This window comes from Falco rusticolus, chromosome Z, assembly GCF_015220075.1.
Source record: "Falco rusticolus isolate bFalRus1 chromosome Z, bFalRus1.pri, whole genome shotgun sequence".
Taxonomy (NCBI): domain Eukaryota; kingdom Metazoa; phylum Chordata; class Aves; order Falconiformes; family Falconidae; genus Falco; species Falco rusticolus.
Window position 1 is genome coordinate 2,592,219 of NC_051210.1, and position 22,000 is coordinate 2,614,218.

The 22,000-nt window shown below is 38.6% G+C and overlaps 1 protein-coding gene across 1 annotated transcript in view; it reads right to left on the reverse strand.

Moving 5' to 3' along the window:
* The window catches only part of EDIL3 (EGF like repeats and discoidin domains 3), a 267,679-nt gene that overhangs the window by 65,883 nt on the left and 179,796 nt on the right, over positions 1-22,000 (reverse strand). The window contains exons 7-8 of the mRNA XM_037373731.1: positions 3,981-4,136; positions 2,759-2,903 (exon numbers count right to left, since the gene is read on the reverse strand). Coding sequence (XP_037229628.1) covers positions 2,759-2,903; positions 3,981-4,136 — 301 coding nt within the window. The remainder of the gene's footprint in view (positions 1-2,758; positions 2,904-3,980; positions 4,137-22,000) is intronic.

Genomic DNA, 22,000 nt, shown 5'->3' on the forward strand with positions numbered 1-22,000 from the left:
CAAAAGAGGAAAATTACATGCTCAGGAGATGCTATGAGTCTCACAAGGATGGTTAAGATCTGGGGACCAGCATCCCTTTGCAAGAACTAACAAACTCAGAACACCAAGAATTTGCTGAATTGGTACACAGCCACCAACATACACGAGCACCAACAACGTATGACAGGGACACGTGCAAGAAGGCAGAGGCTGCTATATGCAGATATTTGAGCATGTGAGTGAACTGCACAAGTAAGTGACTCTGTTGTGCTGTCCTGGTTTCGACTGGGACGGAATTCATTTTCTTCCTAGTAGTTGGTACAGTGCTGTGCTTTGGATTTAGTATGAGATTAATGTTGATAACACACTGATTTTTTTTTGTTGTTGCTAGGCAATGCTTACACTAAGTTGAGGACTTTTCAGCTGCTCATGCCCTGCCAGTGAGAAGGCTGGAGAGGCGCAAGGAGCTGGGAGGGGACACAGCCAGGGCAGCTGAGCCCTAGCCAAAGGGATATTCCGTACCACAAAACGTCCTGCTCAGCATATGAGCTTTGGGGAGCTGGCCCGGGGTGCGTGGTCGCTGCCTGAGGACTGGCTGGGCATTGGTCAGCAGGTGGTGAGCAACTGTATTGTGCATCATTTGTTTCCTTATTGAGTTTTATTTATCTTTTTTTGTTATCTCCCTTTTCATTAGTATTATTAATTTATTAAATATAATAACAATAACAATAATAACAACACAATTTTAATAATGTATTTCAATTATTGAGCTGTTTTTATCTCAACTCCCGGGTTTTACCTTTTTCCGATTCTCCTTCCATTCCCACAAGGGGAAGGGAGTAAGTGAGCAGTTGCGTGGTAGTTTGCTGCTGGCTGGGGTTATAGCACAATATGTGTGAACAGTTATCAGTTTTTAAAAACAACACCTTGATGCTACTATTAATAACAGCTTAATGAATAAAGGCATGGTAGTAAACACTAGCTGTGATCTGTTTCTCTGCCCACATCAATACGCTACGAAAGAATGGGAATTTACAACACAGAGATGCACAAAACACAAGTAAAGCAGGAACACAAGGCCATGAAAATTAATGCCTAATTTATTGATGGCCAACTCCACAAGCACTGATAGCATTGATCGTGGTTTCAATAAGATCTGACCATAGGTCCTGATAAGTGAAGCTATTTATGAGCCTAGAGCAGATGATACTGAACATTTTGCTGAAGTTTGTCCTAAAAAACCTTTAGTTTTTATCATGATCTGGTGCTGCAAGACAGCCTTCCTCTGTTCAGTAGTGACTCTTCTCTAGCACCAGGACATGTTAGAGAAGCCAGACCTCTCAAAGTGTTTTTCTGCCTAAGACAGACCACCTGGAATTAGAGTGAATTAGTCTGTCATTATGTATAATTACACTCTTCTTTCGGTAAGATTGAAATTGTTCTGCTGAGGCTTGGCTGCCTGCAGTTCTAAGAAATGATGACCTTGAAACTGTTAGGAGACCACTGAAATGAATTAATTTCAGTAGCTTTCACAGTTCTTTGAGCAAAACAATTCCTGGTCATTCTGGCAAGGACTTACTCTAAATTGTGGTTCCAGAAATGGAAGACATAAAAAAAAAAAATAAAATCTAATAGCCTAAAGCAGCTAGACAGAATTTGCTATTTACTCTCAAACCTATCTATATTGGAAAAGGGCTACAGTGAGATTAATGCATTAACTTTTCATTTCTGAATCTGGTTTTGATGCCACTAGAGGACTGAGAATTATTTAACTCCTGCTTTTGATATATCATTCGTGAACTGGATGACTATTTTTTGTGCAGTAAGCAGGCAGCCACATAAAAATCATTCGTAAATGAATTCAGTGGAGCACTCCTACCGGTAAAAGGTTGATCTGTTGAAAAAGATAAAAAATTTACATGCTTTACTGAATTTGTAAGGGAACATGGCTCTTGCAGAGAGTGGCTGGAGGTCAGCATTTACGTTTATGAGCTATAACTTCTGCTACTACCTTAAGAGGGTTTATAGTGGCTCCACTTGTTCATTTACTTCGTAGCTACTAGATGCAATACCTGCTTCTGCTAGAAATCCACAAAACAAGTCTAAACTTAAATCTTGACTAAAGCAGCCCAGCAAAATATATCTTACTGCACTTAGAGTGGTCCTTGATGGCAGCTGAAGCATCCTTGTGCCTCTAAGGATCTCACACAGCACATCGGCATGGTCACCCAGCAGCCAAGAGAAATTACCCAAATCAGCTGTGATGCTTGCTTCTGCCATGACTCTGCTGTACAGCACTGCACAAACACTTCAGCTCTCAGAAACCATTTTCAGCGCTTAGTTCAGGCTGTGCTGAGTGTAACTGTGACACTCTGTCTCATGGTCTGCTTAGGCTGTAAGGTTATGGGTCCTGATAGCTGTTGTTACCTAGTAAAACTGCTATAAATGACCTTTTCTAGGTTGCATGTAATTGGAGGCCAACGTGCACAGAAAAATTTACAACGTATTATTAGGATGCTACCACTTGATATTACTACTATTACTGCCCCACTGCAAGCAACTGCTGTCACTTATATCACTTAGGTGAGCGCTGCTGCTTAAATAATTTACATAAAAAGAGATAAGTAACAGTGGATAAATAAACTCAGGCCTGCCAATTGCCTTTGACCAGAAACAAAATGCACATGATTTAGCGCTTGGGCACAGAAATGTGCCTATTGATGATTGACTTCGGGGGGTGGGTGGGGGGTGGTGGTGGTGGTGATTGCAGGAAACCCACCTGAGAGTTCACAGCCAAGAAGTTCCATTCTCAACGTGCAGTGTCTTCTGCACACCTGAGGGTACAGCCGTATGTACTGTGACTTAATTGGAGGAGTGAAGGAGTTAGCGTACGGGGTGTTGTTGTCCACATTCCCACGGAACACCTGTGATAAAATGACATATTCCTAAAAATGTGCCAGGGGGATTACTGAAGGTTCAGTTCATTTCCATACCTCTGAGATATGTGCATTGTTCTTCTGACTGTCCCTGCACATTTCTCTGCAAGCCTTCCCCAAACAGAGGTTGTTTTATCATTCCTAATGCCCAGCATACAAGCCTTTAAGCAAAACATTCTGCCATTTGTTTGCGTCGGCATGCATTTGCCTCCTGTGTTGAACCAGGACCTCTATTTTGTCAGTCCTAGAAACTGAAGCCACTAATGCAACTAGATTATGTCTTCTTTTCTAATTAGTGTATTAAATAGTCCCAGTTCAATTTAGCCTGCAATTATTTATGCTGACTGACATTTATTTTTTCCCCTCTACTTCAAAACCTGATCCAACTCCCACTGAAGTGCAGCGTAACCCGCCCACTGATCGCAAGGGGAGCTGAATTAAACCTATAAGCATTCTTCCATTAGCTCTTCACTCCAACCAGATATGCCCGTACTTTGTTTTCTTCCCTCATTATACACCTCTTCACACAGCATTTTCATTTCCTAATAAAGGAAATATGTCCAATGCTGCAGGGTGCCTCAGTTCTATCTTACCTTACACAGTAGAGGGATTTTTGCTGCTCTGTATAGAATAAGTAGTAACTATAAACTGTAAACACATACTTCCCACTGGACGATATTGTGCGTGCGGTACAGGCGTTAGCATATATGAATGGATTCTGTGCTTTTAAGGGTTAACACTAATCTGCCAATGTAATAAAACTAAACTGAAAACGGAGTAATGAGTAATTACTGGTAAACTAATTAAAATGAAAATCAGTTAAGTGCAATAAACAGGATTATTCTAGCCTTGGGACATAATATTTATACAACCATCAATTAAAGTATAAGAAATTCTTAGCAGAAGTGCAAATTTATTGTTTTTTTCTTTCAGAGAAAAATAATAACAAGGCAACCTACATCATACTATCAGGCAATTATGCTTATCGGCTAGAGATACCTCATACTTCTGCAGGCAGCTAAACCATAAGATACATTCATATACTTAATGATGACTTAATCTTACCGTATCTTCATTTGTGCCTTTTACTTTGTACATTGTCCACGACTTCCCATCATTACTGTATGCAATTTTGTAAGATTTTACATATTCTGGACTTCCAATCCTCTTAGCACCTTGAGTTATAACTCCAGTTACCCGCATCTTCTTCTGCAGGTTTATCTGAAATAACAGTAAAATGTTATCACTAACCATCTGAAGGACACAATTCTGATTCTAGATTCCCCTGATTCCTTTTTTTTAAATTGCTACTATTTTTATTTTTAATGGCAGAAGGGAAAAAAACGCACATAGCTGTAGCATTGAAATTACTACCTTTACACTTGCATTAATTCCTTTTAACTTCCATTCATTTCATGTACATATGCACATAAATAAAGGAAAAAAACTGAACCAAAAGTCTGTACTATGCTTATGTCTTCATGTGTATGTGTACACACAAATACAGATATATATAACTGATGCACAAGATATTACTGGAGTATTATCAGGATATAACATTACTGGTATATAGGATTACTGCTATATATTTCCTTTCTAAAAAGGAAATGCAACAGTGCAGTAATTTAGCAAAGGCTGAACCTGCTGTTCTATACGAAGCCAATTTACAAACCTATACAAAAGTGTCTAAACTAACTTCAGACTAAATTTCTTTCTGAAAGTAAAAATACATGGATGATCTGTAAAGCAAACAAATAGACCTTTTCTCAACTCTCGCTGAAAATTCATATATCTGAAGATCATGACTGAAATACTAATCCCAAAACAGTCAATAGCAAAATACCAATGGCGGTCAATGGATACGAACATTTCTTCTGTATTTGTCTGAGTTGATCTCAACACCCTGAAATACAATATGAAGATGCACAGACAGTTCAAAAATACTCAGACAGCGTTCATTCTGCCGCCTTTAACCATCTATGAAGGGAAAGCCAACTACATTCTCACAACATTCAGAATGTGATATTCAAATAAAACAGTGCTGGCATTGGTCCCGGCAACGAAGTCAATCATGAAGCAATCTGTGGCACTTGCACGCCTACCCTCTCGCGGGCAGGCAGCTGAAGCCTGCAACTTTTGCACCAAATGAAGCTTAAGAAATAGCTGTCGTACTGTACATTGTGCGAAGATGCAGGCAGATGTGTGATAGAAGGAGACAAATGGAAACACCAGAGAGTAAATAGCTGGGAAAATGTAAATAATACGTTAAACTATATTAGTACTTGCATCCTCCAAGCAGATCTTACCTGTGCTCCCTAGTTCATGGAGCTGACCTGGTGCAATCCCTACTGTTTGGGACAGCCACCCCAGTACAGGAATATGGTATTATATTATATATATTATATATATGGAATATACAGGAGACAGATCAGGTATCTGCTGTCCAAATACTTGAATCCCAATATTCTTTACAGTGTGGTCTCAAGTTTTTTCTCTCACTTTGTAATGTAATCTAGCATCTTTTAAGACCTCAAGATGATCAAACTTCAGTGTTTCAATATTTTACCGTATACACAATAGGAAAGTGGAGAAAGTCAGAATTTTACTGCTGTTTTTTTGAGGGAGTCTAGGTATTTCTCTGCTACTTATCTGAAATAGTTGGGCTTCACGTTTTTCTTCTTCAGGCAAAAGAAATTTCAATATAGTTTTACCATAGTTCTCCCTATGAGAAATTAATGGGTATGAGAGGTTAAGACCCATTGAGAGAGGAGAAGCTGCCTGTAAAAGATGAAGATTTTTCACAGGATCTTTCTCACATATACCAGGAAAACTCTGGAGCATTTCTAATTGCAATGGGGGGGAATGGATTCACACCAGGAATTTAAACAGGTATAAACGGGAAGAGGTTCAGGCCTTTTTACAGTCTTGGTAACCCTTCTTTTCCCCCATTCCAGGTCTCCCAGAGGAGGGAAAAAAAGAAAAAAACCAAACAACATTATAATTTGAAAGAGGACAGCTCCAGAGACCACTATCAGCCCTCTAACTATATTTAAAAATGTATTTAACATAGAATAGTAACCAGACAGGCATCTCTTCTATAGATTTCACTCTATATACAGAATTTCAGAATATTAATAAACAAGCAAGTAAAACAATTTTTCATATATTCACAAAATTGTTCATAGTGAAAGGATACCATCTCCAAAAACAAATCAGAAGGCATAGTGAAACAGAAACCAGCCATTGATTATTTGCCTTTTGCATGTACTTACTAGTAGTGTCTTCACATTTCATTGTTTGGGAAAAGGAAGATATAACTGTATGCTATGTTCCCGCACTGGCTCCTTTCCATGCCCTAGCGTCCATCTCTAATGCACAACAAATCAACCACTGTACTTCAAGAAGCAAAACAATGACAATAAACCCACCCAAAAGTAATCTGTCAGAGTTTAATACCGTAGTTGAAAGTAGAATCTTTTTTATATTAAAAAAACAACTTTCTACTGCATAAAGGAAAGATTTAATAATAATTTTAATAGTTAATTAATAATTAATAATATTTCCAGATAATCATAAAAATGAAACCAAAACAATTTAAATTTTAAATACTAATTTAATATACATATTGTTTAACCTGTGTTCTTTGAGTTTCGGGAGGTAAAAAGCCTGCCTTTTTTCTGCTATATACCAGCCTGCTCTATATGCTTATCCAGATAACTGCACAAATAAGCTATACAATCTTATTTACTTCTCTAACAGAGAGAATCTTGCCTTTTAGAGGCTTTCTTGATCAGTATCCGTATTCTGATGAGTCACAAACTGAGCTTTGGCTTTAAGCAATATTGAGCTTGATATAACACAGGAAATAAATACAAGATACTGTATTTTGCAATTAGGTCTACATAATCTGTCAATGTTTGCAGGAAAATCCCAGTGAAGGGGGCAGGGGGAAATGCTTTCAAATCCCCGCAGCTTGCTTGCAAGCAAAATCCCCATGGGGCTAACGTCATGCCTGTGGTAGCTCCTTGAAGTGCATATGGATATACCAGGAATTAATTGGCACTTTGTGTACGGGTTCTTGTATGTCTTTTAAATTTTTCAAGTCAGAGCTTTGCAAAACTCAAAATATTACAACAGTGCAATGACTATAACAAAGCAGGTGCTGAAATCTTTCTTTCTTAATGTACTTCAGTGGGAAGCAAAGTTCCCCATGTGAAATGTGAACTAGCTCTTTTAGCACTAAAAGCATTTTCAAAGGTATTTTTCTGCAGCAGTTGTGAAGAAAAACAGCTTAGGAAGCTCTGCTTTGTGGATTCAGATCTAGGACAGAATGTTATATATTCTAATTACACGGGTGACTGTGTTTTAAAACAAAGACGTGAAAGTCAGCACGATAACCAGTTTAACGTTTATTTTTTTAAAAGATGATAGCTTATTCAGTTATAAAGACCTCCTTATCATTACATAGATTAACGGGAAAAGATCAAGGATGATAGGAGATCAATAGTATTTTGAGGGATTTATCCCAGTAATTTACGTATTAATGCATAGTAAAGACCATGTAAGAAGAAGATACTTGCATAGAAATTTGAGGAAGCCACTAACAGGAAAAAGAAAGAGACTAATCAGTTCTACCAGCCCCACTTACATTTAAGGTTATTTTGAGAGTAACAGATTCAGACTTGACAGTCAGCCCCTGTCCATGGAGCTGTGCTCAGCCCCAGCTCAGAGAGGGCTCCTGGGTCCCAGCAGCTTCCATGGCACCTATTTCGATGGGACCCAACATAAGTCAGAGATTTGGCTGCAGTGCTCAGAAGCAGATCTGAGGATGCCTGTTGCCCTACATCCTCATGGCATGACACAAATTGTGAAACCTGGGTAATGTGCTGCTTAACATCAGTAACGGGATCTGCCTCAAACAGATTTTGCTTTTCAATGAGGAAGTTTTCTGGGGCTAGAATAAATGTCAAACACTGAACCACCCAGGTAAAACGGCATGTAAAAGACAGCCAGTAGTCTGACATTGATTCATTTAAATATGATGCCACAAGAAATAGATTATGTCTACACAAAATACGGTGGATGGTGCAAAGTCACTGTGATGATATTGTAGAATGGTCAGCTAGAGCACAGGGATGGCAGTCAAGTTAGTAGACAGTGCAGAGGGACAAGATACAACTCCTCAGAGTCAGTGCTGTGTATACTATCAAAGGCTGAATTCATGTACTGCCAGTTATTCAGTGCCTTCTATTCTATACTATGCCATGTAGCCAAAACTAAGTAAAAAGAAAATCACTTGAGGCATACTCCCTTTACTGCAGTGCATGTCCACAAGATGGGGAATAAAATCAGCTCTATCAGTTTAAAAAGTTCCCAGCAGCCCTTGAAATTTCCTTTAACCTTGTTCCTTTCAACCACCACAATCATCCTGATTCCATGATTAATCTACTTTTATCATCACAGCACGTTAGTCATGACCTCTTTCAACAGGAGGGGAAAAAGTAACCAGCATGCCACGTTTCCAGCTCTCAGCAGTGATTCTGTAGGAGTAATTATCTATTAAACAATTTTCACTGGTGTACTAATGTTTTTGTCTGCTACGACTTGCACAAATTCATTTTAGGATGCTTAATCATTCAGTTGTTTATATTGATGAAGATGTAGCCAATGAAGATTTTACTTGAACTTGAAAAAATCCATACCAGAAATAAGACAAATGAAAAAGAATGTTTTCCCAAGAGAAAGCGGCAATACGAGCAAGGTAATTTTACAAGTTCCTGTAGATTGTGCAATGCCTTATTTTCAAAGGCAATTCAGAAACAGTCCTGCAAGTCTGCACGGTGTGTGCAGCTTTACTTTTAGGTGTGAGTAAATGTAGGACCATAACACTGGAGGGAACTGCTTCATGCTTGTTTTTCACAAACAATCCAAAGACCAAAAATAACTTCCAGGCATGCTTAATAAACCTTAGAATTCTTGGGAAAAAAAAAAAAAAAAAGACTATATTAACAGTCACAATATGTCAATGTAACAGAACAGCAGGGATTAGGGAGAGCACCAGTGGAAGAAGTTCATATTCCTCCTCAATTTGTGATCAAATATTAAGTATATTCAGTGTGCAGAAGGTATGCACTTGACAAAAATGAGAAAAGAATCAGTGGTGTTTGTCTCATTTATATTATTACATGCAGGAGAGGAAAAGAGGAATGAGAAGATGGAGTGCCTTTAGGAAGACACCATATGTGATGCTCCTGGCTAGAATACATAACCAGATTCCCCTCATTTGTTACTGCACTATTAGCAATAACACCACTAACATTTCATACAGAACAGGTTTGTCTGAAGTATACCTTAAGAGCAAGCTTCCAGTAAATGCTTAGATTAAAACCTTCATGAAACATTGGGTCTCTGAGACTGTAAATGCAGCTCTACATGAGCCTTCATTCATAAACAGAAATGCAGTTTACAGAGAGCTATGGTGTTTACCTGTTTCAGTTATGAGACACAATAGCATTGCTATAAATAAGTTGCTATACTTTCTAGCACAAAGTATACATATTTTTACTAATACTCACTGTTACTGATATTAAACCAGGGTTGAATAAGGGATCAAGTTCATATTTGCATTCAACGATTTATTACAGCAACCCATCCCTGTTGATTTAATCAGGTTTTGAAGGATGAAAATTTAATTTTTCTGTCTTTTTTTTTTTTTTAAAAAAAGTCATAATTCTGCTAAAGCTTTATAGAAAGCGCACACAGAAACATTTTCTGATGAAGAACAGGGACACTTGCCAATGGAAATGTTTATAATAAAATCAGGAAAGGAGTAACATGACACGCATCTCTCAATACTGGGAAATTTTAGTGAGCCTGAAGGCTTCCTCCCATTTTTCCTCTTTCATCTTCAAACACGAGAAGCCCTGAACTCGACTGAACATTGCTGTTTCACCCTGATGTCACATCAAGAGCAAGGGGCTGCAGAGCAGGACTTGGCATGCGATGAGGTGCAGGAAGGTCAGAGCAGGTCAGTTACTATTATCTTCCCTGTTGCAAAGCATTGCTGGCACCTGGACATAAGGTGCTCATATATCTTGCCTGCCTGTGGCTTTTTGTTACTGCCCTAATCAGCACTGTCAGCAGAGCTTCTCCAGATTTAGTTGAGGGCATTAATGCAGTCAGCGTAGTAGCAGTGATATGTGTTTTAACTAGCATCTAGATTAGGTAATGCAGTGATTTATCCATGGTAGCACTCCAGCTGTTGCTGCCATCCTGGAAGGGGGTTTATTACATGGAGAAAAGCCAACATGTTTTATCTTATAATGGTGATAGTCTAGGAGAACTAACGCAGTCATTTGCTAGAGGTCACTTTATAAATAATAATTCCTAACATGATTGTGGAATTGTACCTTGCAGTCAAACCAACTAAAAACTCACATTATTTCTGATCCCAAAACCTTTTTATTTCACTTACGTGGATGCAGATCTAGCAAAGTCTCTGCACAACTTTGCTATTAAATCCTCTGCAAACTCATCCTTCCAGCACCATTGTTTCCAGAGTGCCTCGCCAGTGTATCATACCTTGTGGTAACAACAAACATCCCACAGGTCTTCCCTGTGTTCACTCAATCTTAGCCCCAGCCAACCATCTAAAAGCAACACACCTATGCCATCTTTACTACGTCTATTCATATGCTCCAATTTAGGCATGATGAATCAGAGACACAAACTGGCCCACTAACTTAATTTGCCTTTCTGTGAAAAGATCAGCATATAGGTTATACCCTACTTGTATGAAAAATATAAATACAGGGATTGTTTGGCCCATGTAATGCTAATACAGAAGAGCATATGTTATGAATAATACCAAAAAGCAGTCACTTCATTTGGCTTTTGTTGAGAATTTTCACTTTATGCCTCAGAGAGTTTACATAATTAGACAGACTAAAAACTTGCTTAGTCTGTTTCTTCTTATTATTAAGTCATTATTTTAGTCCCAAAGGTAGTTGCTATGAATGCCATTAACTGGATGATATGAATTATTCAAATACTGGTGTGTTTAGACTGTCATCTCAAGAAAAGGCCCATAATCAATCTCATGTTGTTCAGAGGTTTGTAGCCCAGCAAAATTCCATCTCATTTACGAAGTATTGATTAAATGGGTATTAACTACCTGAAATTTAAGGTTAGCTAAGAAACACTAAGGTCGTTTATTGCTATTATTAATTCCTTCTTATACTCTGAACTTGTGAATACTCTTCCTGTCTTTTGCGTTCTAATATATCTGGAAATAACTTCCCCAAAACATCTTGAATACTTCTTAAAGTATCAGTCAAAGAATATGTAAATAAAAATGTCAGAGAAAATACCTATATGTATTTCCACTTGCAAAACAGCTTTGATCACTAGCTTGTAGAGGTTAGAAGATAGGATGTTAGTCTGAGGTCACAGAAACAAGCATGCACTTTTCTTTTAATCCTACATGAAAACCCTTTTCTTTAGGGAAAAGAAATACATTCAAAAGGTGCGATATTAGTATCACCATGAAAATATACTCAGGGAAAATTCTTCATGTGCCCAGTGCAAATATCAGAGGTACTTTATATTGGTATCCTTTCTGTTTTTAAGGCACTCTAGATGCACTCTGGTAAAAACCCTGATAACAAATAATGACCTGCCATCAAGCCCAATAAGGACCACTGGGAAGAATTCCCGTTCTGACTTCAGTGTGGGCTATGTCTAGGTCCTGTGTATCTTCTCAGGCCAGGAAATGTTAAGAAGGAACTGTGCTAGAAAGTGAGACATCTGTTGCCCGGATGAAGATATTTTTGACACACCTGTTGCCCAGATGAAGATATTTTTGACACATCTGTTGCCCAGATGAAGGTATTTTCTTCATTGGTTTTGAATATTAAAGCTGACCAGGGGTTATAAACCATCCATTGAATGATGGAAGCTAAAGCAAAAACTGAAACAGCAGGACAGATACAGGAGATCAGACTTCCTGGGCACTGCAAGAACCCTGCTGGGGTTTGTGATCATTGCACATTCCCAGCTCATTTTAACACACCGGGAAACTAAAGCTACTTAGTTCCTCCACCAGAATAAACCCCGTAAGCAATACTAGTGCTAACAAATGGTGCACAACCAACCTGTGCAGAGAGTACTTCTTAACGATAGTTCACTACCTTGGCTTTCTTTTTATGAGTTTATCTACAGAAATTGTTCTGATTACTACTGTAAAGGAAGGGGAAGGGTCTACCTGAAGAGTGGTTCTGCAGGACAGATTGTCATGGGCTGTGCAATGGACAGAATTCCTTTCCTATGTAATCTTGCTACACCACCCTTGGGAGATGCTGCAGATTCCGCAATTCAAATGAGGTCTGAACGTTTTGCAAGGAATCTACTGAGGAACAAGTGGCACAGTAGATCAGTGTTTGCAGACTCCTGGTGAGTAAGACTTCTCATGCTATCACACTTCAGCTACCATTCCTTAGCCAGTAATTAAATGCCATGTTCAGTTGCTAAACAACTCACAATGCGGTATTTCAATTTTCATAACACTGGTAATAATTTATCCCCTTTCTTCCTTGGTTAAGATAATCCTAATCATCACATAACTAGTTAAAACCTTCTTTGCCAAGGAGCCTGGCAGCCACAGCTGGCTTTACGCTGACCATACCAACCTTTTGCTCTTCCCAGCTACCTGCAAATACCTTTTCTAGTTAGTGCAGAGTCTTTTTAGTTGTCAGTTGATAGAGGACGCAAAACACATTGAAGTTCCAGCTATAACTAGGACTTCTGACTGATCTGGTAATGCTGCTCATATTTAGGGCAACTGTTAGACAGGGTTCACATTGTGACAAAATTTTTGAGGGAAAGTCAAACGGGAAAATAAGCGTCTGTGAAAGCAATCCTTCACACATATCGTCACCCTGAAGAATAATCTGTCAGTTGCCATGAGACTGGTTGTGTCAGGGTAGAGGCCAAGGTTTGTAGATGGACACAAGTGGAGTGGAGATGTGGTTTGGTAAGCACACAGGGGACAGATGGCTTTGTGACTGCTGAAAGGACTATGCCACTCAAATGATTTCTCCACCCACAGAAGCTATTAGAGAAAACAGAAAGTTGGCTCAAATGATTAATCCCTCCTGAACCTTAAGAAATTGTCTCAATATTGCTTGAATCACAACAAACACACTCATAATGTATATTTCATTATCTCTTGAAAATAAGAATCAACAGAAAAAAGTTGATACATGAACACAAAAAGTTACCCTTCAGTGAGACTCCAATCATTCTAATTATCTCTGCATTTTTCCTCAAAATACTTTTTCCTTCTACAAAAATTGGCAGGCAATAGATTAGGTTAAAAACATTAAATGTTGCTTAGTTTTGCAATAGACAAAGGAAAAACCCCCTCAAAATGTAAGAAGTCTCACAAAGACTTGAATGATTGTTTCTCTTTCTTAACCATTCATGGAATAAGAAGGTTGTAAGAGTGCAAGAATAAAATACACTCATCTTTTTCAGTCCACATAACTGATGTTCCACTGAAATTAGAAGATCTTTCAGATGACAAGCGCATGTCCTCATTTCCAGGGGAGGTCAAAGAGTATGAGTTTCGTTTAGCTCTTGTTTTCTGCTGCAGTATCATGGTGCTGGAAGTGTCTGGAAGTGTCTGGAAGTATTGGAAGTACTTCCAACAGCCTACATAAAACAGTAACTTTTCTCCACCAGCTGTAAAACAGCAGAGAAACATGGAGGTGCAGCTAGGGACTGCTTATTTGCTTCTCTACAGCTACAGCTGTACCAAGGCTTTGCCTTTATTTTCACCCTGCAGATTGCTCTGCACTTCTGTGATCTACCTCTAATGATCCACAAGCCTTCTGAGGAGCGGCTGAGGGATCTGGGGTGGTTTAGTCTGGAGAAGAGGAGGCTCAGGGGGGGCCTTATCACTCTCTACAGCTGCCTGACAGGGGGCTGTAGGTAGGTGGGGGTCGGTCTCTTCTCCCAAGAAACAAGTGACAGGACAAGAGGAAACAGCCTCAAGTTGTGCTAGTGGAGGTTTAGGTTGGATTATGAAAATTTTCTTTACGGAAAGGGTTGTCAAGTACTGGAACAGGCTGCCCAGGGAGGTGGCTGAGTCACCATCACTGGAGGTGTTTCATAGCCATGTAGATGTGGTGCTTAGGGACATGGCTTGGTGGTGGACTAGCTGCTGCTGGGTTTATGGTTGGACTCAATAATTTTAAAGGTCTTTTGCAACCTAAATGATTCCATGATTCTATATGAACTCAGCATATATGTACTCCTCTGGGGCCATCAACACAGAAGTAAGTGTATATACATCTCTGTACTCTGTACCACAACAAAAAAATTCTTAATATATTGGCATGTATTTTTACTTTTTTTTTTTTTAAAAAAATTTGTTTCCTGAACCTCAGCTGTAATGAAGTAACTTGAAACAGCTTTCTTTCTAGAAGTCAAGCCTAGCAGAAGAACAACTGTAAGCAAATATAATTTGCTTTGCTGGTTTTGAAAGTTAGTGTATACAACATAAAATATGACTTGTTTGACTATCGCACATCAGCATAATATAGTCTTACAGACATAGATGCTGTTCACTCCAGAGGAGGACTGTCATGCCCACACATCACTCAATTACACTTGCTGAGCCACCACATAGGTGTTGGGGCATCTCCACACGCAACTGACGCAAGAAGCCAGACAGACACATATTTGCTTATTTCGGTGCATCACCGCTTGCTGGTTTGATTACTTTTAATATCAGGATGGTAAATGTGAAAAACCATGAAGTCAAAATAGATGGTGATACAGACACATGAAATAATGTGTTTAAAAGTACTGTTACTTCAGTCCTTCAGCCATATTACTTGGGGTGATTAAAGAACGCTGGCACGCAGGTTGAGAAAGCGTGTTATGGGTAGTGTTCGTAACAGCACCATTTCAGTTGCCATGGGGATGCTAACTCTGAACTGACTGCTTTCGTGTATCCAAACCCTCAGTCAAAAGTTGTTTGAATATGTCTGTGTGTGGGTGTTTGTGTATACAAAGAATGAAACTAGGAGATATAAGATGATACCAAATAGATGCCAAGATATGGGACACAAGGGAGTATCTAGATGATTACTCTAAGAAATAGGCTCCCAGTCCTTATGTTTTCTTCTGCTTTGAGTACATAAATTATATTTTTAGCCTGTAAGCTAATTGTATAGATGTTGAGGGAGATTTGCAGCTAGTAGACATTGGTATTGAGTTTACTGAAGTCAGTGAACTTATGGCAGACTTTGACCAGCTGAAGATCTCTTCTATTTCCTGCAGTTCAAAAGTCCCTATGTAGGATAGTTTTGAGAAAATTCAATTGTACTTACATTATTAGTTTCTGTTCTTCCCTGCTGAGGACTTTCAGGTACTCACCAATATCCCCCAAGGAAATTCTTCTATGATATTAAGTCAAATACTGGAGAACTGACAAAAAATGCAGAGCTTTAATAGTTTTTTTCAGCATTTAATTTAGCAGATTAAGTCTTCCTATATGGTTCGAGTCACCTTACATGATGACTCTGAGACTGTATTTCACAAGGTTCAGTTAGACACATTATACTAAGCTGAGAGCTATATTAAGGAATATTAAATATTTAATCTATGATGACAGGTATTTTTGGAAGCTGATACAACAGTGCTCATGAATGAGGAAATGAACTTTGACAAAATGAATGGTTTGACAGATGGTAGTTTGCTTAGAACCCTTACTAACAGATGTTGGAATGAATGTTCTGAAAGGCCTCTGTGTATTTTGGGTTTTATCATTTTATTGGCAAATAGCTATCACCTGGTGTATACCTGCTCTTTGGAAGTTCTTGATGTGGAAGATGCTAATTTTTTTCCTTGCCTTTTTTTGAGAAAAAAACCCCGACACTTCATTGATTCTTGCTTGGAGATAAGAATGATGGAACTTAGTCTTAGAAAGATAAGAATGATGGAACTTAGAAAGTCTTTAAGTACATTTTTTGGTGTGGGTTTTTTTTTTTTGTGTGTGTGTGTGTGTGTGACAGTAGTTATGATTAGGTTTGTGAGAATCACAGACACACAATTAATTATGCCAGTATTAGGGACATGAAGCACCAAAAATGTGATGCTGAGCACCAGAAGTGGGACTGAAGCCATAGGTAGTGTGGGAGACACTTGTGTAAAACTAAATTAAGCTACAAATAAAAACATACCTTCTACATACCAAAAATGTTATTCCAATATATTTAGACTTCAAAAGAAAAAAAGGAAAAAAAAGGTAAGGAAAAAAAAAAGAAAAAGAAAGCATTCTCAGTAATCACTAAATAAAGTACCAACATGGCTTCTGGAGCAGAAACTAGAATTCAGATTCTCTCAAACAAGTATCCTAACCACTGTTCTGCACAATACTTGTCTTACTCTGCTGATTTTGAGCTATCTTAACGTAAACAAAACACATCAATACACTATTTAGTTCTCAGATATATTTTTAGTGAACACTGTGTTTGGGCAATACTTAAGGAAGACCTCATTCTCCATCTTCTCTGGATGCACGTTGCCATCACCCGTGCAGCATGTTGACTGCATGCTAAGGCACCGAACGTATATCTATGTATTTCATGGGATGCCCGATGTCCATAATTAACCACTCTGATATCTGCTGTGGGAACAAGCTTTATAAGAACTATAGTTTTGTGGCTCTAACTGTACTAAGTTGACCTTAAAATACTAAATTACACGGGATGTTGGGAAAAATTTTACCCTGAATCTGCTGGGGTACATCCCTTTCCATCACAGGCCACCATTTTAATAAGTTTCTACAGGAAGACTATTTAGTCAGGGTTTGAGTAAATATAATGAAGAAATTTAACACTGTGCAAGGTTATTAAAAAAGAAAAAAGTATTATTTAAAACAGATGCATTGAGAAGGGAAAAGTAAATAAACCCAATGTATTTTAATTTGGACTAGAATACTAATATATTCAAATTACCAGTAAGGATTTGGGAACCTTTTCCATCAAACTGTTGTATCTCAAAATATGGAGTTTCATCTGAACTTTAGCATATAGTTTCAGAAAAGCCATTTAGGGAAGAAATTAGGAAAATGCTAGAATTAAGAATGCTCTTTTCATATATTCTAAATAAGACTTGTAGCTTTTCCATTTTGACATCATCTTTGACATGCAATTGTCCCCCAAAAAGAATAAAAATGTGAATTAGAGCTGGAAAAGGATTAATTCTTTTAAGACAAAACCCACCCCCAAATAGAAATTTTGTATATTTTTGTATGCAATAAAAAAACAGGGTGGAAAAGCTAACTACTCAACCTGAACTAACTTCATTTCCAAGTTTTTGATTCTGTAACCAAACTGAGCAGTCCAGCTGTTTCATAAATGAATCCTCCTTCTTCTCACAATAACAAAATTAAATATTTGAATATTTTATTTAAAAACCAATTGGTAACCATACTGATGTCTCTGGTGAAATGGTTCCTGCTATTTTAATGAGACATAAGATTTTTTTTTTCTATGTAATAACTGACATTTACATACAACAGTCTCCAGCAACAGTTCAGGTGTTCAATCATAGCTCCCACACAGTGGTATGATGCACAGTAATTAGTTAATTTTCTTAATATTCTCCAGATGTAAGGTATACTCTAATCTACTGTTGGTGGCTGTGGATTAATACTGACCTTGTAAAAACAACTTCCATGTCCAAAAGACTAAAAAAAGCACTTAAAAAAGAGGTGGTAGTCTTTTGTACACCATTAAAATTTTTGCATCATCAGGCAGGAATCCTCTTAACAATGACATCTATCATGTATTTTTGAGGTTGAAAGTCTTAGGACTCCCTGGTGCATTGACCACCCAACCCAGCCCAGCCTGCAGGAGCTGCCGAAACTCTGCTGTGAGCTCCTTCTCCACGCCAGGCTCCCCGGCACAGGCGGTATGTCTTACTGTTCTCAGGCATATCAACATCTAGGAAGGTTCATCTGTTGAGCAAGGACCCACTGCGGTGGTACTATTTGCTGAACAAAAAGACGATACCTGCTCCAAAAGACTAGAGGAGCAAGGCTATTATCTTATGGGGCAACAATCACCCACCTTACTCCCTCTCATCCCTGAGCATGGTTGCTTCACATCCATCCTTCTTCAAAGCTACTTAGACTTCTTAAGTGCGTGACTTAGTACTTCAGTACTGTAGGCCAGTCCTTACACTGCTAGTTATACCAAATTATTCTGTCTCGTTTTACAATGTTCTTCACCACATTTCAGTTTATTGATTTTTGGCATATCGACCATGGCTGATGTCTTTGTGTATTAAAGGGATAATAGCTGCACAGAGATAAAAAAGGATAATATTTCATGGAAACAACAGGGAAACCAGGAAAAAAAAAAAAGAATCAAGAAGTATTAGGTTTGGGTGGTGAAGCTGGGAGAGAAGAAGAAATGTAAGGTTATAGGCATGGACCCTAGGTTAGAAATCAGTAGAGGAGAGTAACGTTTAGCAGGTCCTGCCAGCAGCTTATGTTAGAGATTAGCAGTTATTATGACTTTGGCAATGGTAAAGACGAATACAAACAACAGTCTTGCCCATGGCCATCTCTGTACTGATCCATACTGCCTTGACAAAATATGTATCTGAATAGAAAAATATAGATGCGTGTAGGGAAGGAGCAGAGATTAAGTGAATTCAGAATAAAAAAGAACAGCATATTTTAAAGCCATAAATGCAAAAAGACAACAGGGAAAAGAGAAACCAGTGCTCTCTTAAAAAAAGACTTCTCACCAGAACAGTCAAAGCGACCATTTTGGTTATATCTCAGGAACGACTAATAAAAATAGAAATGTGGGATTATTTTTTTTCTCATTGTATTAGAAAACACAAAAAGTTAGTGTCGCTGACAAAATGGTAAAAACTATACACATGTGCTGTTTTATCACAGCCAGCCCATGAGGAGAAACAAAGGTCAGCAGAACTTTAAAAAGCAGGTATGAGTTACTCTGAATTAACGTGCTTTCAAAAACATGATCAGTGACCCTTTAAATCACAAGCCAATTACATGCATTGTAGTGCCATTACTAATTACATGCTGAGAGTGTAAATTTAAAATGGCAATTTCAATTTTCAATTCATTGGGAGAATGCAGGAAAATGAAATTGCATACTAATCAGTTCATGTGTGTCAGACACCTGAAAGATTAGAGACAAAATACTCTGCACTCATTACAAGTGAGTTATAAGCGAAGCACTCAAACCTTTCATTTGCCAAGCTGCATATAAATAAAGAAATTAAATGACAAAGAAAATTGATAATGAAGGAACAAGGCAAAAATAGCTACAGGCCTGTACGTAATTATACTTCACAGGACTTTGCCCATTATACACAGCTACCTTTAGAGTTTATCTAGCTTTAGAAACTATAAGAGCTAACAGGCTACCGCTTCAGGTTCAACGCACTAAATATTAATTTACATTTCCTAAAAATGGGGTTTCTGGTTTCATAGCCTTCCACTTAATCTCTGCCAAATATTCACAGTGTTTTCCAGGAGCCACCTTCTGCACCAGCTACTTCGTGAATCAGACCAACATGGAAATTTTCCCATATACAGACGCCTCACACTGGGGTGTGGGAAGAAGCTGGTGACATGTTAAAGAAAATAAAAACTCGGAAGAGGCTGTTGGTAGAGGAAGCATTTGTCCCACAAGGCCAGAAAGAAGGTAGACAGAAACTTAACACGAGTCGGAGTCGGCTGACTTTTTGTAACTTTCCACAAATTCCTGTGAAGTGTCTCCCCGGCCATTACAGAAGCTGTGCAGATACAAGACATGGGATTTCTGCTTCTCCTCTCAACAGAAACTGTTCACCCATATACGGGTCAGCAAGTACCTGTCTCTCAGAGTGAGTGTATTTCATGCTTGAAGAACAAGACAGTGCTCTGATGTAAAGAACTACTATGTAGTGCATAAAGTGTGAGTTTGTGGAGATCTGTATCCTTGCCAAATCAAAACGGGGTTTCTGCAGCACACTAAAAAAAGCACTTTTTCTCTGCAAGTATCATCTCCCTGAAAAAAAATTTACATTTTCTGTTCCCAGGTGTGTTAAGGAGAAAAGTCCTCAGAAAAGGTGGGGGTGGGGGTGGGGAATCCTCTCAAGATTTCAGCTTTTGTTTTTAAACTACAAAGATTATTTTTATTTTTGCTCTGAACTGAAAAGAGAAGATAAAAATATTTGGCAGGTTTCCTGAAAATTACAGACCAAAGTTTATTTTAAAAGAAAAAAGAGAAGAAACAGAAGGGAATGCTAGGTGCTTAGTACACATTAATAATTTCACTTAATTAGCTTCTAGAAAGTCTTTACATACTATGGCTTTCAAAATTACAGAATAACCTGCATAGGGTTTGCACTACCTAGATTAGGTTATTAACTCCAAAAAAGAGCAAATTGTTTAAACCTGCTGCCATGGGCTGAATTTTGTAGACACATTTTCTCCATTGGTCCAAACTCCCTTCCAGGTAAGAGCGAAGGGAAGACTTCCCTGGCAGCAGAGTCCAAGGCAGACATAACTCTGGTCTGGGTAGAAACCTGCACAGCTGCCTCAGAGCTGCCTGCACAGCGCACGGTGGATTTGCCAAGTACAGACGTAGAGGCAACAGACCATTAGCCATCCCCATCCAGTTCATCTCCTAGTAAAGACATGTCTAGGGGGCTAGTGCTAAATGATTTTGAATTTGTTCTCCAGCTCATTTAATAAAGTCCACACTCCAAAACAGCCCAAAAGCTACTGTAACACTGACTTTTTCATTATCTATTACAGTTACATTAGCTTTCTATTCCTGTGAAAATAATTCTGCTCAAGTCCCATAGCATCACTCTTCCCAGTTCTTTTTCAATGCATAAATTTTACAAGACTTCCTGACCTCTCTGGTCTTTATGGAAGAAAACTGACTTACAATACATTGAAGGGCCTTTGTGTTTTCACTCTGCAGCGTATAACAAACAGTAACATTGGTTTCATTTCTCAGAACTGACAAAATCCAGCATTCTCACCACACCAGTTTCAAAATCTTCATCAAACAGCGCCTGCTCTCCAAACGTGAAAAATAAACAGGTAATCCTGTACGCTTTTTCCCCACTTATCTGGGAACTGCTTAGAGAAATCACGAACAGTAGTCAGCACAAAAACTTGAATATTTTGCCACATACACAAAGGTCACTTTAAGGACAGTGTGTCTGACACACCCAAGGGACATACGGACAGTTCAGCCTAGCACTAGTAGACAAGCTGCTCAAGGACCATCTTTTGCTCCTCCTGCGGTGGGTTCACTGGGAGCAAAGCATCGTCTTCACATACTCACTGCACTGATTAGTGCAGAAAGTTTTCCCATTAGTATCTAACATCAACTTTATTAACTAACAGCTGAAAATGCCAAAGCTTAGCCCAATTCACATATGAAAAGAAAACACCATAAACGTAGAAAGCTATAGCAATCCCTACATAATCATTATCCTCCTTAAAATACAGCCACAGGACTTTACTAAAGTCATTTGCTGGGCACAGAGAAATCCAGTCCACAATGAGGGCACTGCTATTTGAGTCATTCTAGCAATAACAGCCTTGAGTGGGAATGAAAAAGAAGTGTTCAGCCACAGATGTGGTTGAACTAACAGCTATTTCAACCTTAATTAGAACAGTTCTTGTTACTTCCAGCATGATGCACACAATGCTTAACCTGTGTGCCCAGGGCAACTCAGCAGAGAGGACAAACTATTCCTGCAGGCTCTGGTACCGCCAAAACCATATTAAAGCACTCTAGAATGATGCCCAAGGAAGGCTGCATGTGTCAAAGTAGCTCTACCAAGAGATACTGCTGTGAAACGCTGCTGAGGCCCTAATGAGCAAATGTAACATATGTGGAAAGCAGCCTCCTTGAAAAGAGTCTTTATGAATTTGCTTCTATGGTTTAGAGCCACAATGGAACATATGCACATGTTTTTTAAATAAAAGGATTTGTGCATTTGTAAAGTCAAGATTATTACTGTTTTGC